This window comes from Notamacropus eugenii, chromosome 4, assembly GCF_028372415.1.
Source record: "Notamacropus eugenii isolate mMacEug1 chromosome 4, mMacEug1.pri_v2, whole genome shotgun sequence".
NCBI lineage: Eukaryota > Metazoa > Chordata > Mammalia > Diprotodontia > Macropodidae > Notamacropus > Notamacropus eugenii.
This window is the reverse complement of record NC_092875.1, coordinates 359,592,388-359,611,045: the sequence shown is the minus strand read 5'-3', so window position 1 is coordinate 359,611,045 and position 18,658 is coordinate 359,592,388. Positions and strand designations below refer to the sequence as shown.

At 34.5% G+C, this 18,658-nt stretch overlaps 1 protein-coding gene across 1 annotated transcript in view; it reads right to left on the bottom strand.

Moving 5' to 3' along the window:
• The window catches only part of MARCHF6 (membrane associated ring-CH-type finger 6), an 80,259-nt gene that overhangs the window by 33,037 nt on the left and 28,564 nt on the right, over positions 1–18,658 (bottom strand). Inside the window, 9 exon segments of the mRNA XM_072605423.1 lie at positions 702–760; positions 2,549–2,600; positions 5,853–5,885; positions 6,589–6,650; positions 7,174–7,363; positions 9,224–9,392; positions 12,104–12,176; positions 13,118–13,261; positions 17,479–17,552. Of these exon segments, the coding sequence (XP_072461524.1) occupies positions 702–760; positions 2,549–2,600; positions 5,853–5,885; positions 6,589–6,650; positions 7,174–7,363; positions 9,224–9,392; positions 12,104–12,176; positions 13,118–13,261; positions 17,479–17,552 (856 nt within the window).

Here is an 18,658-nt window from a genome sequence, read left to right as displayed (position 1 = left end):
ATTATTCAGGACCACAAATACCCATCAAAGACATGCTTCCTCATCTTGGATAGTCCCCATAACCTACATCTCAGGATAATTATTTTAAATTTCCTCTTCCTTGTCATTTTTATTTCTAAATTGGCGTTAATTTAATGCTAAGGGCTGAAGAGTTACTCTTTTTCCTTGCTAAAACTGTCATAAGTATGTTGATGGAAGGAACTGAAAAATGGGTCTTTTGGAAAAACAATACACTTGACTACGATAATAAAGGGAAAAGAAAAAAGATAAGGGTAGCAGATTAGAGAGCACCACTGGTTATCTCCATAATTAGAATACAAAGCCATTAAAGAAAGCTTTTCAATGAAGTCTCAGCATACTTAGATATGCCACAACATACTAGCCAGGAAAAAGTATGTTAGGTACTAGTATCTCTACACTGCTATTCCAGATATCTCCTTTCCACCTTCATTATTGTAGCTGTCATTTGGGGACAGAATTTCAGTAGAGAGGCAATGGTGATACAAAAGATAACAACAGTGTAATATAAATATAAAGGATCAATTACACTGAGTAACCATTCTCAAAGCATAAAGTAATTGGGAGGTACAACATGCCATAAAAAAGATACACTGTATTACACAAGATTTGTCTTAACGTGGCAAGAACCTAAAAGTAATGAAAGTAAATATCTTTGAATATTTCTAATCCTTCATACTTACATATTCCTCAAATCCCAAGCCAACAACAGAAAAATGACCAATGTGGTAAGGGCAAAATGCTAAAGGGAAAAAAATAAAATAAAACATGAAAACTTCAACATAACATGCTTTTCTAGAAGAGTCTACACCTTATCATCATAAACAACATGGGATAAAACCACAAGAACTAGTATGTGGGAAAGCTACTCATTCTCAAGTCTCTAAATACACATGACCAATATTACCTATATTACTGGGCATTTTACCATCTATGTACACCATAGTCATTGTCAATTGGACTGACTTTAGAAAAACAGGAGCTACTCAGGAAGTTTAAAGTTACCATTTGGAGAAAGGAAAAAGTACTACTGTGGTGGTAGTTAAAAAAAAACAAACCACATAGTTAAGCACAACAGACTCCAAAGAAGAAGTTTACAAATGTCCCTCTTTTCCATTTTTTGCAGATATGAAAGAATAAGGGTGGATATGTAAATAACACTGCACAACGTGGAACTTCACTAATGTTCTAATTCTTATTTATGTCTGCAGAATCTAGCCTATACTAGGCACTAAAAAATGCTTGACTAAATAATAAACATGGCTTATTTAAAGCACTCGCTGCAACAGATTCTAATATTAATCAATTCAAATGAAAGGATAACAGACAACTATTTGCTACTATTTACTTTTAGAAGTCAATGGGGAAAAATGCTTAAAAGTACGATAAAAATTTGGCATTATTTTGTCTAACTCTATAAAATATGCCCCTGGTAGTTTGAATAGTATAGTATTAAATCTATAAACTAATTCAGATAGTACTGTCATTTCTAAATGACTCTACTAAGCTCACACAGAGAGAGAATCAAATCCAGGTTTTCCAATGACAAATCTGGGGCCCTTTTCACTATTTCACACTGCCACCCAAAAATATCAGTGAATTTAACTACCATTTTATAACAACTTTTACCTAGGAAAATGTGGTTACCAATTCATGTTCAAATAGCTATCCCACTGCTAAGAAATCATAAAGAGAAATCCCAAACTATTCCATCCTCTCCTTTTCCCCTCAAAAACTCTGCTGGGCAGTAGGAATGGAAGCTCTTCTAACTCGAGACACTGGCCAAGGCTCCTGGAGCAAAGTCTCTGAACAGAAAAGCAGAGATTGGGTAGGGCTCTAAGAGCTGGAGAAAAGGATTTCAACTACAGAAATAAGTCAGGGGTGGTAGGACCAGAGTGCCTCTGGAAACAAGGAGTGAAAGCTAATAATAGCAGGATAGGTCAAATTCTGGCACTGGGTACATAGACAGGAAGGTAAGGAGGTCATGATCATCTCTAGCAGTTAGGTGATATAATAGGTCAGCTACAGGTGAAGAATGGAAGGGCAGAATTAGTCCAAGGAAGCAAAAGGGAGTAGAAATGAAAGGTGAGAAAAATGGTGGGCTCATACATTGAAAGGCCAACACTGGGACAAAAGAAGAGTTATTTCCATCAGAAGGAAAAGTGAAATGGGTTGGTGGACGTCTGATGAGCTTGCTAGAGGATCAGAGTGAGACAAGAGTAATGGTGCAAATCTGCTACAACCGTGGCAGGAGTCAGCTCTAGCAGTGAGGAGGATAAGTAAATAAGAGGAGAGTTTAAGCAGTCAAAGTAATAAGTCTCCAAATACGACAGTTATTTATATGAGACATTTCTACACCAAGTGTTTCTAAGTCAAAAACTACCAGTTTAAAAGAAACAAACCAAAGGATCCAAAACTAACCTAAAACATTGCTCCCTAACAAAGAGGTGTATCTGAAAAATACCCAGCATTTATCTAGTACAGCACCTTAAAAGAACTGACAGCTAATCAATGTTTGTTGAATACTTACCAAAGACAAGAATAAATAATGTATTCAGAGACACCACCCAAAAAACATGTTCCTTTAAAAAAAGAAACATAAAAATAAAGTCAAAGAACAAAATTATATAACAGTATAACCAGATTTTGCTTAGTTTATATTATAAATTTAAGTAACACAAAATGTTACATAGATGTAACTTATAATTAGAAAAAAAATTAATTCTTAAATTATCAAATTTAAAGTCTTAAATACATGAAGTATGAGTATTTTCTAACTAAAAACATTACTTCACTTACAGAAAGTCTTCAAAAGAAAAACTAAAAAAAAAGGAATATTTCCTTAATATGATGTTTGATATCATCAAAAGATTTGTAATAATTTTTAAAACAATCTAATACAACTCATCTCATTAAATTAGTAACCAAATAAAGAAGAGAATTTTGAAAACTATATGCAGTTTTAAGCAACCTAAACTGTTCTATTTCAGATAAAAAGATAATGCTATTATATCTATATTGTGAAAAGTATTGTTTTTCTAACAATCAAACTGTTTTTGTTTTTAAACTAATAAACATAACCTAATTTTACCCATAACCAAGTAACCAGATTGTGAGGACTGGCTAGGCTGATGTGATACTGTGGCGACATTAGTTACCCTCTATACAAAGCAAACTGGTTTGTGATTTAACCACAGCTTCATGATCACCATGCTCTACCTAACCGAATAAACCAGCCCAAATGAAATTAACATTAAAAAAGACACTAGAAAAGCATCTTTTGCCATTTATCTTTTCCATCTTCCCCAACAGACTGGCCCTCCAATCATCCCTACTCTATTGCTAATCTTCATTCTCATCTGATCAACCAATTCCTTCCTGCAAACAAGCCCAAGTCTCCCCCATGTTTCATAACCCTCACTAGATCCTAACATCCTTTCAAGTTATCATCCTGTATGTCACCTTTGTCTACCCTTGCCTGCCTCCATTTCCTCTCCTCTCACTTACTTCTCGACCCCATGCAGTCTGACTTATGACTTCAATTGAAATGGCTCTGCCCAAAGTTACCAATGATCTTTGAATTGTCAAACTTAATAGCTTTTTCTTTGTCTCCATCTTTCTGACCCCTTCGTAGCACTGGCCACTGCTTATGACTCTCTGAGTTTTCATGATGCTGCACTCTCTTGATTCTCTTAACTGTTTGACACAGGGTACTCCAAGGTTGTCTTGAAAATTCTTTCTACACACTCTTTCAACTAGTGAACACATCAGCTCCCATGGGCTTAATAATTATCCCTATGCACAGTAACTCCCAGATCTACATATCCTGCTCTAGTCTCTCTCCTAAGCTGTAAATACCACATCATCAATCTACCGTACATTTCACACTAAATGCATGAAAGGTATCTCTTAACTCAATAGGTCAAAAACAGCACATTTTTTCTTTTGAAAAATTCCCAAAGCACCTATCTATGAAATCTCCCTGTCACTACCAAGGGTACCAGAGTCCTTCCCGTAATCTACATATGCAACTTTGGTGTCACTGTTGATCCCTCACTGTCTCTCAGTTCACATATCCAACTGCTTGCCAAATTTTGCTGTTTCTGCCTCCAGTACCACTTCCTTATCTGTCCCCTTCTCTTAACTCAGACAGCTACCACTTCAGTACAAGCCATCACTTCTCCCTTGGACTACTGCAAGAATCTTCTAATTGGCTTCCATGAGTCATTCATCTCTCCACTCCAAAGTCATTTTCCTAAAACACGTATCTTGTCAAATTTTTCTAGTCGATAAACTCCAGTGGTTCCTTCTTTCCTCTACGATCAAATATAAATTTCTCTACTAGCAGTCAGAGCTCTTCATAATCTGACACAACTTACTTTTCCAGTCTTATCATACAAGCTGCTATGATGCAGCAAAATTGGCCTTCTTACTGTTTTTCATACATGATATTCGGAGGCCCAACCCTATGTCTTGGTACTGGCTACCTCTCATACCTGAAATGAAGTCTTTTATCAAGAATCACTAGTTACCTTAAAAAGTAAAATCATGCACCACCTTCTACAGGAGGCCTTTCCAAAACTTCTAGTTTCCTCCACAAATTATTTCTGTTATCTATTTTGTACACCCCTCTCTCTGCTTCTCATGATGGAAGATAAGGCATTTGAGAGCAACAACAATTTCATTCCAGCCTTTTCATCCCCAGTTACCAGCACAGTGCCTTAAACACAGCTGACACTTAATAAATGCTTGCTGGCTGAATAAAACAACACTAACAATCTGAGCATACTACTCTGGGCCATGCCCTTTAGCTGTGATTACCTGGAGATTGAATCTCCACTATTTATAACCCCAGAGGAAAAAAAATGGTATTTTTAGCCCTGGAGAGCCTGAGGGCAGGGTCAGGGATCCCGGATAGAGCAGAGTATAGCCAACCTGATAGATGTGCCTCACACCTGGCAAGCAATCTAGGAATAAAGAATATCCCCTGGATATAAAGAAATTAGATTTGGAGTTCAATGGAAAGAAGAAAGTAGGTTACAGCATTAAAATTTTGTCCTTTACATACTCAGGGTTGCTTTGGTTTCATCATTTTTTTTCTTGACTATTACAATATAGAGTTACAAAAAAAAAAAATCACTGGATTCTTAGATGTTTGTACTGCACCCTTTATTTATCCTTATATTAATAATCATTTATGTTCCAATCCTTTTTAAAATTATTCATGTCATCATACTTTCTTACTAGACTGAAAATCTCACAGGGAAGGAGTCTATGTCTTATCTTTATATTTTCCCCAGCACTGAACACAAAGTTCTATATACAGTAAAGTCTTAAATAAATATTTTAAAATTTTACTCAAAATCACAAGTATTAATTTTTTTCCACAAAATGCATTTTCTTCCAGGAGTCATTCAATAATACAATAAAGTGGTAATACAATAAAGTGGTAATATAGTAAAGTGGTAATAAAGAGGTCTTATAATCTAAAGCATAAAATTACCCTGTTTAACAATCCTCCCCCCTAATTCTTTTTCAGAGGCAAGGAGTTCATGAGTGTGGAACACTGAACAACATCAGATTTGGGGGATATATAACTAGTTGTCCTCAACTTTTTCTTCCCTTCTTTAAAAAAAATTCTTTGCTATAAGGGATAATTCTCTGGCAGGAGGAAGAGATATACAGGGAAAACTAGGCAATACAAAAACAAAAGATACCAATAAAAATCTCTTTTAAAGTGACACTGCTGTAAATCTTAAGATACTCAAATTACTGAAACAATGATTAAAAAAGTAAATCACAATTCTATTCTTAAACAGGGTGAATTTACTTACTAGGAAAACTAGTGACCCATCAAGTCCGAGCATCTAAGGAAAGAAAATAATTAGAAAAGACTACTGATAGATTCGATTTTCTATCTAAAAAAACCTCCTTTCCCTTTATGCATTTTTGCCTACCAATGAAGTACAAAGGTTTCACATGTTAGAACATTTCCATGCATGTATGTTTCACTGAGAATTACATATTTTCCTATTTCCCTAAAAGAAAAATCTGAATAAACTTAATATCTTGGTCAGTATAGGCATGTTTGAAGCTATCTTTCTTCTTACACATGAATTTGTCATTTTACATTTTAAGTGTATTAGTAATTAAAATCAAACTGTTCCTAAAACGTAGAATATTTTGTAATACAAGTTTAAAACAAAGCCCTCAAAATGCAGTATTTTTGACTGAAAAAGCCATTGATTTACTCTTCAAGATATACTTTTCAATACTTTAGCATATTAGGACAGTTTGCGTCACTTATGAAGATGGCTGATAAAAGACTTTACTACCACAATATTCACCTAAAATAAAACTGTGACATTATACTATAACTACTTTTTCTATTTTCTAAAAATGTCTGTTGAATCACCAACTTATCTAAATAGAGATAACTTACTAAACATCGTTTTAGTAAATATATCTAAATATCCCTAAGCTGTGCAATGAACTTTAGTTAATATTTTGGCTACTCTGAGAATGAGAGTCTGCAACTCCTAGTACTTGATAAAAAGGGCTCTTACTCACTCTCTCCCATGTTAATTCTTCTGCAGCTCGATCCCACTCTAAAGCATTCCAGTTCATGTCATCTGAAATAATAATTATAGTTTAGAGATGCCTGAGGAATACAAATATTAATAGGAACTGTCCCTGAAATGAGTACCTTACAGAACTTATATAAAAATACTAAACCTAATATTATTATTGAGAGGGAAGTAAAAAAAGCAATTCATTAGCCCTATTACTAGCATAGTACCTGGAAGGTACTTTAATTCTTTCAAATCACACCTACACATTTTTGAAACACTAGGAAAAAGAAATTTAATAAATTAGCTCAAGCTTTAATAACATTTTACAAAATTTCATCCAGCTGCCATTCATTCTTTCCTTTAAGATACATATGGATGTATACATATATAGGACAGGATTCATATTTATAGTATAGTACATTTATAGTATGTATAATTTGTATATACATACAAACACAAGAACATTAAGGTTAAAATCTGCTGAAGATTTATGAATATTAAAAATAGGTAGAAAGCAGTAATTTAGATTAAAATTAAATTAGAAGTGTCATTATTCTAAAATGCTGTCTACATCAGCTATTACCTTGTGCCCCATTATTAGCATCTGCTGCATCTTCAACTACAGCATCCTCTTCATCCTCATTGTCTTCCTCTTCTTCATCAGCTTGTTCTTCCTGAATTTCAGGGTTTTCCCCTACTACTGCATCTTCAGCTGGTGGGTTAGCAGGCTGATCAATTGCAACATTTTCAGCACCATTTCCTACACCTGGAGCCTAAAATGATGAGATATTCCAGATATGTGGATAAATTTTCTTAGTTCTGCTATGCTTTGATTAATTTCTAAGAAAGTAATTACTTCATCTGATACCAAATATATGAACTTACATTTATTATTCTGAATTATAGTACAACTTCTATAAAGTTCACACATTTTAAACAACTGAATACACAAATAGAAGTCAGTTTGTGTAGTCAGTTAATATGTAACATTTCATAAATAGTGAAGTTCATATACCTAGATACATTGCATTACTCTGTTTTGAAATTCCTCTTGGTTAAGTACTCTCTCCTGCTTTCATTGGGAAGCAGCAACAGTTACTATTGATAATCACTCTAAAGCTAGCAGGCCTTAGGCAGAAGCCCTTTGGAGTCCCAGTTTCAGAATGCAGTAGGTTTTAGGACAGGGCAGGACAGGAAAGAAAAGGGGCCAGTAAAACCCAAGTCAACTGGGCATCTTTTGGCCATTCAAATTTACCTTTCTTTGGAGAGGAGAAGGAAGGGGAGGGGAAGGCAGACAGGAGAGAAGGAGTTGAGTTCTCCAGCTAGTTGAGTCCCCATTCAGCCAGCTGTGTCTACTCACAGGATTGTGTTTGTCCAGGCCTCCTAGCTTTAGAGTGATTATCAATAGTAACTCTTGCTGCTTCCTACCCAGCCTGATGTCTTTCTTTTTCTTGACCTCATTAAAGGGGCCATGCCCTGGCTACCTCTTAAACAGGCCTATTCAATGAATGGGTGTTACCTCACCCTATGTGAGTACCTGCAAAGACTTTGGCCTAAAGGGCCCAAGGTCTCCCAGTGCATCCTGGGTCACCTCCAGTCATCCTGAGGAATAACAGGTCAATGGATTCAGATGGCTCTGGAGGAGAAGTGAGGCTGGTGACCTGCACAGCCCTCCCTCACTCAAAATAAAGTCAAGTGCAAGTCATGTCAGCATTTTTCTGATGGCATGGTCTTCTTCGGCAACGAAGGATGAACTTAATCCTGCTTTCACTGACTGCCGCACCCGCCCCCCCCCCCCCCCCCCCCCGTAAACTTTCCAATGGCCTCATTGGGTCAACTAACAATATAATAATCCTCCCTAACCAGCTAACAGATCCTCAAGTACCTGTGTTATCACTACGCAAACACACAAGGGACTGGGACACCAAAAGTATTCCACACACAAAGTGACAATAACAGATAAAAGTCTGGCTCATTGTTTTTTGCCTAATAATTTATAAAATGAAATCTCCCCTGGTTCTGCTAAATGCTCAAAACAGTTACACAGCCAGCACAATTACCAAATAAAGTTGAACATCATGCATTTTCTAATGCATGAACTTTAAAATATTCATCAAGCCCACCTATTTCTTCAGACCTTAAATATCTGATCCTATGTCTACTGATGACACTCAGGTAAAGAGTGAAAAAAAAATATATTCCTACAGGTAATCACACAAAAGCTGAAGCATAAATCCTAACTCATTTGACTGTAACACTGCTCATAGTTTTGACTGTATATGCATTTTGCAACTGAAAAAACCAAGGTGAGGCAAAGAAATTAAATTATTTTGTTACATTCATAAGGCAAGTCAAAAATAAATCTGAGACCAGGACATAGCTTTTGTGTTTTCAAGTAAGAGTTACTAAACATCATCACAGGCAAGCAGAAAGAAAAATTAATTTAATCTATCCCTCTAGCTGAAGCCACACTATCACAACACTGTCCTAAATTTGCACATTGCTTATATCAACAACATGTGTTATTATTTTACAAGTATGCCTGTGAGAAAAGACCAAGAGAGAAGACTTATTCAAACCATGAAGAAGTAGAAGTAATTCCATAACAATTAAAATCGAAACAAATATCTTGCCTCGTTCTGTTGTCCAGCAGCATTGAGGGGTTGAGCGTGATTTTGTTCCAACCACTGTGGTGCTCCACCATGGACTATTTGTTCTCTCAACCATACAAGGCTGATGAATGCACAAAGAGTGCACGTCACCACAAAACAACCCTGCAAACAATCTGCCAATAAATTTTCCCTATAAAAAAAAAGTTACATAATTATTTCTACAGTAACAAAAGTAATTTAAAATGAGTTCATCTACATTTCTAGTAAACTATCAACTATCCAGAAAATTAGACTATACAAAATGATTTGTTTGTTGAAGGTTCGGGTTAGTTGCATATTAGGGAATAATGGAAAAATATGACATGTTGCATTCATTATATTTATATGGCTTTATCTATTCTCTGTATTTTTGGATATTTCAACAGGTCTATGGTCCAGACACTTAACGTGTAGTCCCAAGTCTATAGGGTATGATTTATTTCCTAGGGAAATATCACTTAGAGTGGATCATAATTCTAGGAGAGTGTTTGCCTAAGGTATATGAGATACTTGGGACTTATGTGAGCCGGGGGCAAGCTTCCCTGCTACCGAATGAACACCAGAGGTTTGCCTTTTCTGGACTTCAACAACCATAGAAATAAATACAAAGGAAACAAATCAACCAAAGGTCTGAGTAGGGCAGGATCCAACTTTTCCATTATTTTTACTTTACTTATTTCATAATATTTTGTCTACTTCTACTTCTTTATTGCTTTATCTTCTAAGATGCCCTTTATTTACACTTCTTTTAGGGATTCATGACAAAACTTCCATATTTTTCCTCCTGAGAGGATTTTAACATTCTTACTTCCATGAATTTTAAAGTTCATTCCCTCTTCAATTTCCACTTCATATATATTGAGAAACAGACACAGAAATTAAATTTTAAAAAGATAATATTGTCTATTAGAGGTAATTATGAACTTAAGAATCAGAAAGATCCAAGTTTAAATCCTGTTTCCTATACTTGCTAGTTCATGATCATGAGCAAGTCACAAAACTTATCAGCTTCCTCATTCATAAAAAGATGCTATTATCTATAGTGCTACTTCACAAAGCTCAAATGAGATATGCAAAACACTTTCTAAACCTCAAATGCATATGTCAGGTTTTTAAAAAAATTTATATCAAACATGTATATTTAAGAAACAAATTTCCCAGGCCAAATTCATTTTACAAAGTTAATGAGTTAGTGTTGCTAAAATATTGATTTTTCACATTGTAGAAATTAGATTTTAAAGTTCTAAATGCAGTGAGCAGTTTTTAGCAATTTTAAAAAGTATGGTTTCAATAAAAGAGGCAGGCAAAAGACTTTTTAGTGGAGGGAAAAAGAGGGGAGGTGAGAGAAAAACATGAAGTTCACTCTCATCACATTTGACTAAAGGAAGGAATAAAATGCACACTCATTTTGGTATGAAAACCTATCTTATAATAAAGGAAAATGGGGGAGAAGGGGATAAGCAGGGTGGGGGGGATGATGGAAGGGAGGGCAATGGGAGGAGGGAGCAATTTGAAGACAACACTCTTGGGGAGGGACAGGATCAAAAGAGAGAATAGAAGCAATGGGGGGCAGGATAGGATGGAGGGAAATATAGTTAGTCTTACATAACATGACTATTATGGAAGTCATTTGCAAAACTACACAGATATGGCCTATATTGAATTGCTTGCCTTCCCAAAGGGAATGGGAAAAGAGGGAGGGATGAAGAGAAGCTGGAACTCAAAGATTTAGGAACAACTGTCAAATTCTGTTCTTGCTACTAGGAAATAAGAAATACAGGTAAAGGGATGTAGAAAGTTATCTGGCCCTACAGGACAAAAGAGAAGATGGGGACAAGGGAAGGAAGGGATGATAGAAGAGAGGGCAGATTGGTGATAGGGGCAATTAGAATGCTCGGTGTTTTGAGGTGGGGGGAGGGAACAAATGGGGAGAAAATTTGGAACCCAAAATTTTGTGAAAATGAATGTTAAAAGTTAAATAAATAAATTTAAAATTTAAAAAAAGTATGGTTCCAGATGCAAAGGGACTAGAAAACTCTAAGTTAGTCTAAGAAGAAGAAAGCTGTACAAGTCTACTAAAAATGTGAAATACTATGCCTTTCCTATCTTTTCTTTTTTGAGTTAATTGCATGGGAATATGTGCTTTTAGAGGCTCTTTCAATGCATTATGATAGATCTTTTGATCTTTTCCTTATTTACATATGGAGCAGTAGAACAAGTTAAGAAAGGCCAAGTGCAAGAAACAAGTAAATCTGAAATGGACAAAACTGTATGAAAGTTTTTAATGGGGTTAACAATTTATATTGCTTCTAAGTCTATTAACAGAGAACCAAGTGCTCTCTCTTCTATTTTTAGAAAGTTACAAAATGCTTTACACATTAGAATTAAGAAGCACCGAGACAACTAGGTGAAATGTTATCAGAGATTATATCTTAAATGTCATTCATAAAATAGACAAATGTCATATACTTGAACTCAAAGGTAACTGCTGTTTTGCTGTGGTTCTTCAGTATTTTTGTTTGTAAAGGTGTTAATGAAGTCAATGTGACTCACTGAGCAAAGTAATGATCTCATTCAAAACAAATCTTAAGTTATACAATCAATCTTTAAATATGTAGCTTGAAATGGAATATCTTGTCTATACAACATATTCCTAAAATTACAAATCTAATTTAGAAATCCTTCTGAAGAGTATGACAGTTATGCTTTCAAAGATAATAAATAGAGTTACAAAAACTATGCTTTCCCATAGGGTAAGAGAGAAACCTTAAATTTTAACATGAACATAGGAAGAAAAATAAACCATAAAAATGAATCATTTGAATCAAGCATTTTTTCCATATTACATTGGTTTACACTTACGTTGACAGCATATCTAATGGCAGTGTCAATAGTGAGCTCACAGAGCCAGTAAACAAGCACTTGTAGATACGGCCTGTACAGAAATAAACAAAGTACTATATAAGCGACAACTTTTAGACAGAATTTACAATGCTTATATTTGTAATTACTGAGCACACATTAACTTACATTCTCTATGAAGACATCAAAACCTGAGATTGGATCAAAATACAAATACCACTAAATTTACTTTAAAATACAATCTGTCCCTTAAATAACAAGTAAATCAGAATTGCTTACCTTTAATTACCTGAATTTACTTAAATTCAAGCAAATCAGATAAAACACTCAAAGAATTTCTTATCCAAATCTAACCTCACACCCTAGAATTTCCTACTACATATCTTGTGCAAGTCATCCATACTACAGAATTAGTAAGTTAAATCTTTCAAGGAACATCTGCATTTCACTAGGGCAGAATATAAGAGTATTTTTGTTATTTTTGGAGAGAAGGGAAGGGCAGCGGGAAGAGGAGGCTTTCCTGTTCAACTTGTTTATTTGGGGCCACTATCCCATCCACTTTAGCGGTCATTCATATTCCAGATTTCATCTTATAAGCAAATTTTAAAAACAAGATGGAAAAGAAAATTAAATCCTAGGGGGCGTGACATTAGCTTCCCAAAAATCCAAAATTTGAGGATAATTACAATATGACTGAAGGACTGAAGAGCTTAAGATCATCATTTGCCTAGCATCTGAGTTCTGAATTTAGTCTTTGGATTCTTTTCTAAATAATAATAATTATTCATCATATTTTGTTCATTTTTCTTTCCTAGATTCTCTTTGGGAAAAGTCTACCTAGATTAAAGTGCCAAAAATTAATTCCCAATACAACATTTTTAAGCTAAATTTTTTATGTTTAAGAACATTATAATATTATATACTCATTAAAGGATATCACATGAAATAACAAGATGCAATGGTATCTATTATTACACAATATTTAAGAAATCCAACACTGAAAGTAGTACTTACATGCTGTAAGAGGTACAACCCCCAACCATGCAAAGGCCACAAGTGTATAGTGAAACCAGTAACGTATTGCTGTGCCAATACTTGTAACCAGTCCAGCAAAAATATCTTGGATTGGTAGCCTTGAAGGCATATCTGGGGAATAAACTGAAAGAAAAAAATAGAACTCAACAAAACTTACAGTTAAAAATGGCTCGTTATATTAAAAGCTGAGCTAAAAGAACATTATATATAAGTAAAACAATGTAAATACCATTAACATTGAATGGCCACAAAACTCTAATAAAAAAGTCAATGTTAGTACCATATGATCATTATTTTAAAAAAACAACAACAACAGATCCAGTCCTTTTCGTTAAGAGCTAATAAGCTTTTTGGGAAATGTACTTTGCAGGGAGGATTGAGTGTCTGGTATGAAATATATATTGTATCAAAACGAAATGCAACAATAAATGTTTTAATTATTTATATCATATATGTAAAATAGATATGTATATCATAATTTTTATGACAAGATACTCTTTTAATAAGACATTTCAGTAAACAGCTGTAACAAATGAAATCAAGATAATAATGCATTTATCCCAAAGCACATTATCTCAAAGAAGGAAAAGTAATGTATTCAACCAATATCTAAGCAGAAATCCCCTCTATAGTAGTTCAGACAAGTGATAATCCAGAATTGATTGGTAAACATCCAATATTCAGGAACTCCATATCTTAAAAAAATATAATGAGCCTTCTCTTAACAACTTATTTACTAAAATTTAGGAACAGGAAGATTAACTTTATATTGAGCCAAAATTACCCTCTCTACAACTTCTACCCTCTGCCACTAGCTCTGATTTTTAGTGTCAAGTACAGATGAAAGACAACCCTTTAAACACTTAGACACTCAACATGTCATCTCTTCTCAAGGTTAAATATATTAAATTCTTTCAATCAATCTTCATACAGTATAGTTTGGAGTCCTTTCAACATGCTATATGCCCTCCTCTATTACACATTAGTTTGTCAACGTCCTTCCTAAAATGTGATGGTTAGACCTAGATACAAAACTCCAGATTTGGCCTAACCTGGGACAACAACAGTATCAAACACCTCATTTACTTGGCATGTAACTGGAAAGAAAACTGTTACTATCATACAAAAAATACTATAGACTGCCTGTAGAGAGAAAGAAATAGATCACAAGATTATGGCAAGGAGATATATAAAAGATAGTAGTTAAGAGGAACTTCAACTATCTAGAATTCTGTTTGAATATTCTCTTGTAAAAGTAGAGCAATTATCAATTTCTGGGTCCAGTTTAATGATATCATCCTTTCAAAGATGGGGAAATCATTGAAGGGAGGTTCCAATTCTGGTCCAGATTCTCATCAGAATGGAAGAAGTAGATGTTAAAACAGAATTGATTGGAATCTTGGGGGAAGGAAGAAGACTTCATCTTAGAATATGTGGTTGAAAATAAATTGGGAACAATCAGATATGTAACCCAGGAAGAACATATTTCAAAGGATTCAGAAAAAGGAAAGGATCAAGCATACCCCAGGAGAAGAACTAAGAAATGTATTTTCCTCCCCACTTGGCAGAGGTGGGGGACTATGTGCATGGAATGTCACACATAGTCAGACTACCTGATGTGCTAGATGGCTTTGCTGAATGGTTTATAGAGCACATAAAAAAGTAATATTTTGTAATACAAATGATGGTGAAAAAACATACCAAAAAAATTAGTCTTTTTTTTAAAGAAGAAAACAATCACATGGCTTAAAATTCTACGTGTGAAATCAAACCAGGAAGAATGAGAATAAAGAAAGAAATTCTAAAAAAATGAGAAAAATTCCATGAGGAAGGGGAAAGATGCCCACAGGAAACAACGTGGGTGCATCAAACACTTACTAATCAACTCAGATTTTAAATTCATATGCATAAAAGATAATTAAAGTATAGCATGACCCTACAGAAGTCTAAGGAATGCAAAAGCTCCTAATAAGCCGGATTTAGTGATAAAAAAAATTCTAAGAAAAATAAAATGGAATAAAGGAGGTATCTGATTTTTAACCCTGTGGAAGAACAGAAGAAGAAACAAAGAAAGGAGAAGAATGCTATTTGGAATGATGGGGAAGGTAATAAATAGCTAAGATAAGGTAAAACAATTAAATCTTCATTTCCTTCTGCCTTCTGGGAAATACCAGAAAGGATAAAATAAAAATTCTTAATAGAGAATGAAACCTAAGATAAGCAATGATATAGTGAGACAGCAATTGGTTAATTCAAATTCAATTCCCCAGAAGAACATCATTATTAAAATTAAATGTGACAGAGACTTCTGGGTCACATGAGCAACATGATGATGGTGGACTAGATAGACATTTTCTCCCATGACTGCTCAAACTTCTCCAAAAAGAAATTATATGCCAAAGATAAAGCAATTTCAGCTGTCTCCATAGTTTAGGACACCCAGAATCCAAAAGAAGGATAACAAAAACAGTAACTGAATGCTCACCCTGAGTTCACTCAGTATCTCTCCATTTTCTCTCATGCCATTGGTAGCAAGGTGACACTTGCAGACCCAAAGACATCATCAAACCCCCCCCCCCATTACCCTTCCCTTATTTCACTGCCATCATTAACAGTGAATTTTTGCTAGAACATACGCTATTCAACATTTTCTGTCAACAATCAAGGAATAGACAATATACTTTTCCAATCTGCAGATAACACAGTTAAACGTAAGTATGTGAGCTAAGAATAGCTAACATGCAAGAAGACAAAATCAAGATTCAAAATAATCTTTAAACTTATATTGTTGGGCTAAATCAAATAAGATAAAATTTAATAGGATGAATGCAAAGTCAAGTTAAAAAAATTATATACTTCAGAAGAATATGTGGAAAAGGTATGACTAAATCCCAGGTTCTCTGAAAAAAATTTTGGGTTTAAATTATAAACTCAGCAGTGCAATGTGATATGGCAGTCAAAAAAGGTAACAAGATCTTAGGCTACATTAACACAAGTACAGTAGCCAAAATTAGGGAAGTGATAATCCCACTGTATTTTGCCTTGGTCAGACAACATCTGAGGTGTTAGTTACCTTCAATATCACCTTTTAGGAAGGTCAATGATAAGCTGGAATGATCTACAGCAACCAGGTTTACGAATCGCCTCAAGATCATGCCACATGAAGATCAGTTAAAGTAAATACAAATATTTGTTCTGGAGAGGATATCCTGGTCATGTATAGATTGTACTAGATATCCTTAAAGGCACCTTACAAATTTGAGATTTGTAGATAACTGGAGGCTAAAGAAAGCAACATTCTAACAAAAAATTAATCATGTACACACGACAAGTTTCATAAAAAATGAAGCTCAGTAGTTTAGGTTTTAATTTGCTATAAGGCCAATAAGGCTATTAATTTTTTAAGTTGCGTATGATAACTTTTCAGTCCTAAGCAATTATTAATAAAATTGACCTTAGTGATGCTGATCACTGGATTTCAGAGACAGAAGGGCTATGAAAAATTATATAATCCAAACAACTTATTAAGAAGGTGAGAAGACTGAGTCCTAAAGTACATTGATAAGTGGCAGAGCCAGAAGTCAAATCCAGTTCATCTCTCTTAGGTATATGGATTTCTATAGATGGTAACATAATGACACTTTGTCAAAGAAATGAGAAGCTTCTTTCAACAATAATTCTTTTTTTTTCCCAGTGGAAAAAACACAAGATCAATACTCATTTCTACCACATATACTTTAGTGACTTGAAGTACTCAAAAAAGTTTAACCCTTGCGAAGTTTATGTCCCTGAAAAAAACATACACACACACACATATAAATTGGATGTTCCTATTTCATTACAATTACTTAAAAAGTGATACTATTGCGGGGGTGGGAGGGAATGGGGGAGGGATTAGTTCCTCCACACCTTCCTTTCAATGGATCAGGAACTTATTCCTGTTTAATGAAGTGGTATCAAAATTTTATTCAATACTGAAGTAGAATTTAAATGCTTTGAGGGCAAGCAAGTATTACATTATTGCCTTTGTACATTAAGCTCTTAGTATAGTGCCTTAAACTTGGCAGGCACTAAATGTCTGTTGAATTTAATTCAGTATTCTAGATCTTTAACTAAATGCATAACAGATTTTGTAATGCAATACATCACACATGTGATGTTTTTTAAAACAAACTAGGTAATAAGAAATAGAAGCTCAGAATACTTTTTATGCCAGAAATCAAAGAGGAATGAAATATGAAAGGACAAAAATTTAAATATTACTTTTAAATTTCAAATTGAAAGTTGCAAAGATATAATACACAAAAAGGCAGTAAAAGTTGTTAATACTACAAACTTACTTGGTGTGAAAGCAAATCTGTGTTTGCATAGTTCACAGTATTCTTTTCTGCTGTGTTTCAACCACTGAACTAAGCTGAAATTAGAAAGACATAATATTTATAAATCAAATAATAATGCAGTTTATTTTTATATACAATACATTTTTAAAGTTTAGATTTATAGTAACTATAATTTTCAATTTTCAGAAAAAGCTTTCCCCATCTTTAAAACACTGCATTTAATTTTGACATTTTGTATAACTACCTTACATTTTGCATAACTATACAACGATACCAGAGTAGTAAATAAAACCTTTGGGGTAAGAGTTACAGGGAGAGGAAAAGTATTTTCCTCTTCAGGATAGTCATAAAGGGGGGGAAGGGGAGCATGGGACTGCAGGAGGGCCCTAAGGCAAAGAGGACTGTCACAGCGAAGAAGCACAAATTCCCACCTCCTCAAATGAATATGTCCAAGTTTCCAATGAAAGATCTATCGGTACCTTCAGTGATAATGCCACAAAGAAAAATTCATTGGAATGAAAACCAAAAAATGGTTACGAAGAAACATACCTATTTTTTAAGAAGCTTAAAGACAATTTATACAGTTGGTTATGTATTAATCAACAAGCATTTATTAAGAGCCTGATATGTGCCAGGTGTTAAAGATAATATAAAAATGAGACAGCTCCTGTCCTGAAGAGCTAATATTTTACCGAAGAGGACAGAGAATGTTCATAAATAAGAAAATACAAAATAAATACACACAACTTGGGAATAAGGAAAGGCTTCTGCATGTAGAAGGTGGCACTTGATCTGAGCTTTGAAGGGAGCTGGAAGTTCTAAGAGTTAAGAAGGAAGAATGCTCCAGACATGCGGGTCAGCATGAAAGGAACAGAGGCAAAAGATGAAATGTTATACAGGGAGAACAGCAAGTAGAGACCAGAGTGGTTTAAGGACAAAGTGCATAAGGATAAGTAATATGTAATTACTTTCAAGTAACCAAAACTATTTCAAACAAAAAGATAACAACAATCTGGCCTCAGAAAAACCTCAATGGACTAATCATACTGAATTAGATGCCCTCAAATGTTTCATCTGGCTCTATAATGTTCAGAATCTCTGATTATTACTTTGTTCGCCAACAACTATCTTTTGTTTAACTAAAGGTCCTGTTCCTTTATGACACTTATTTATTTGAAGT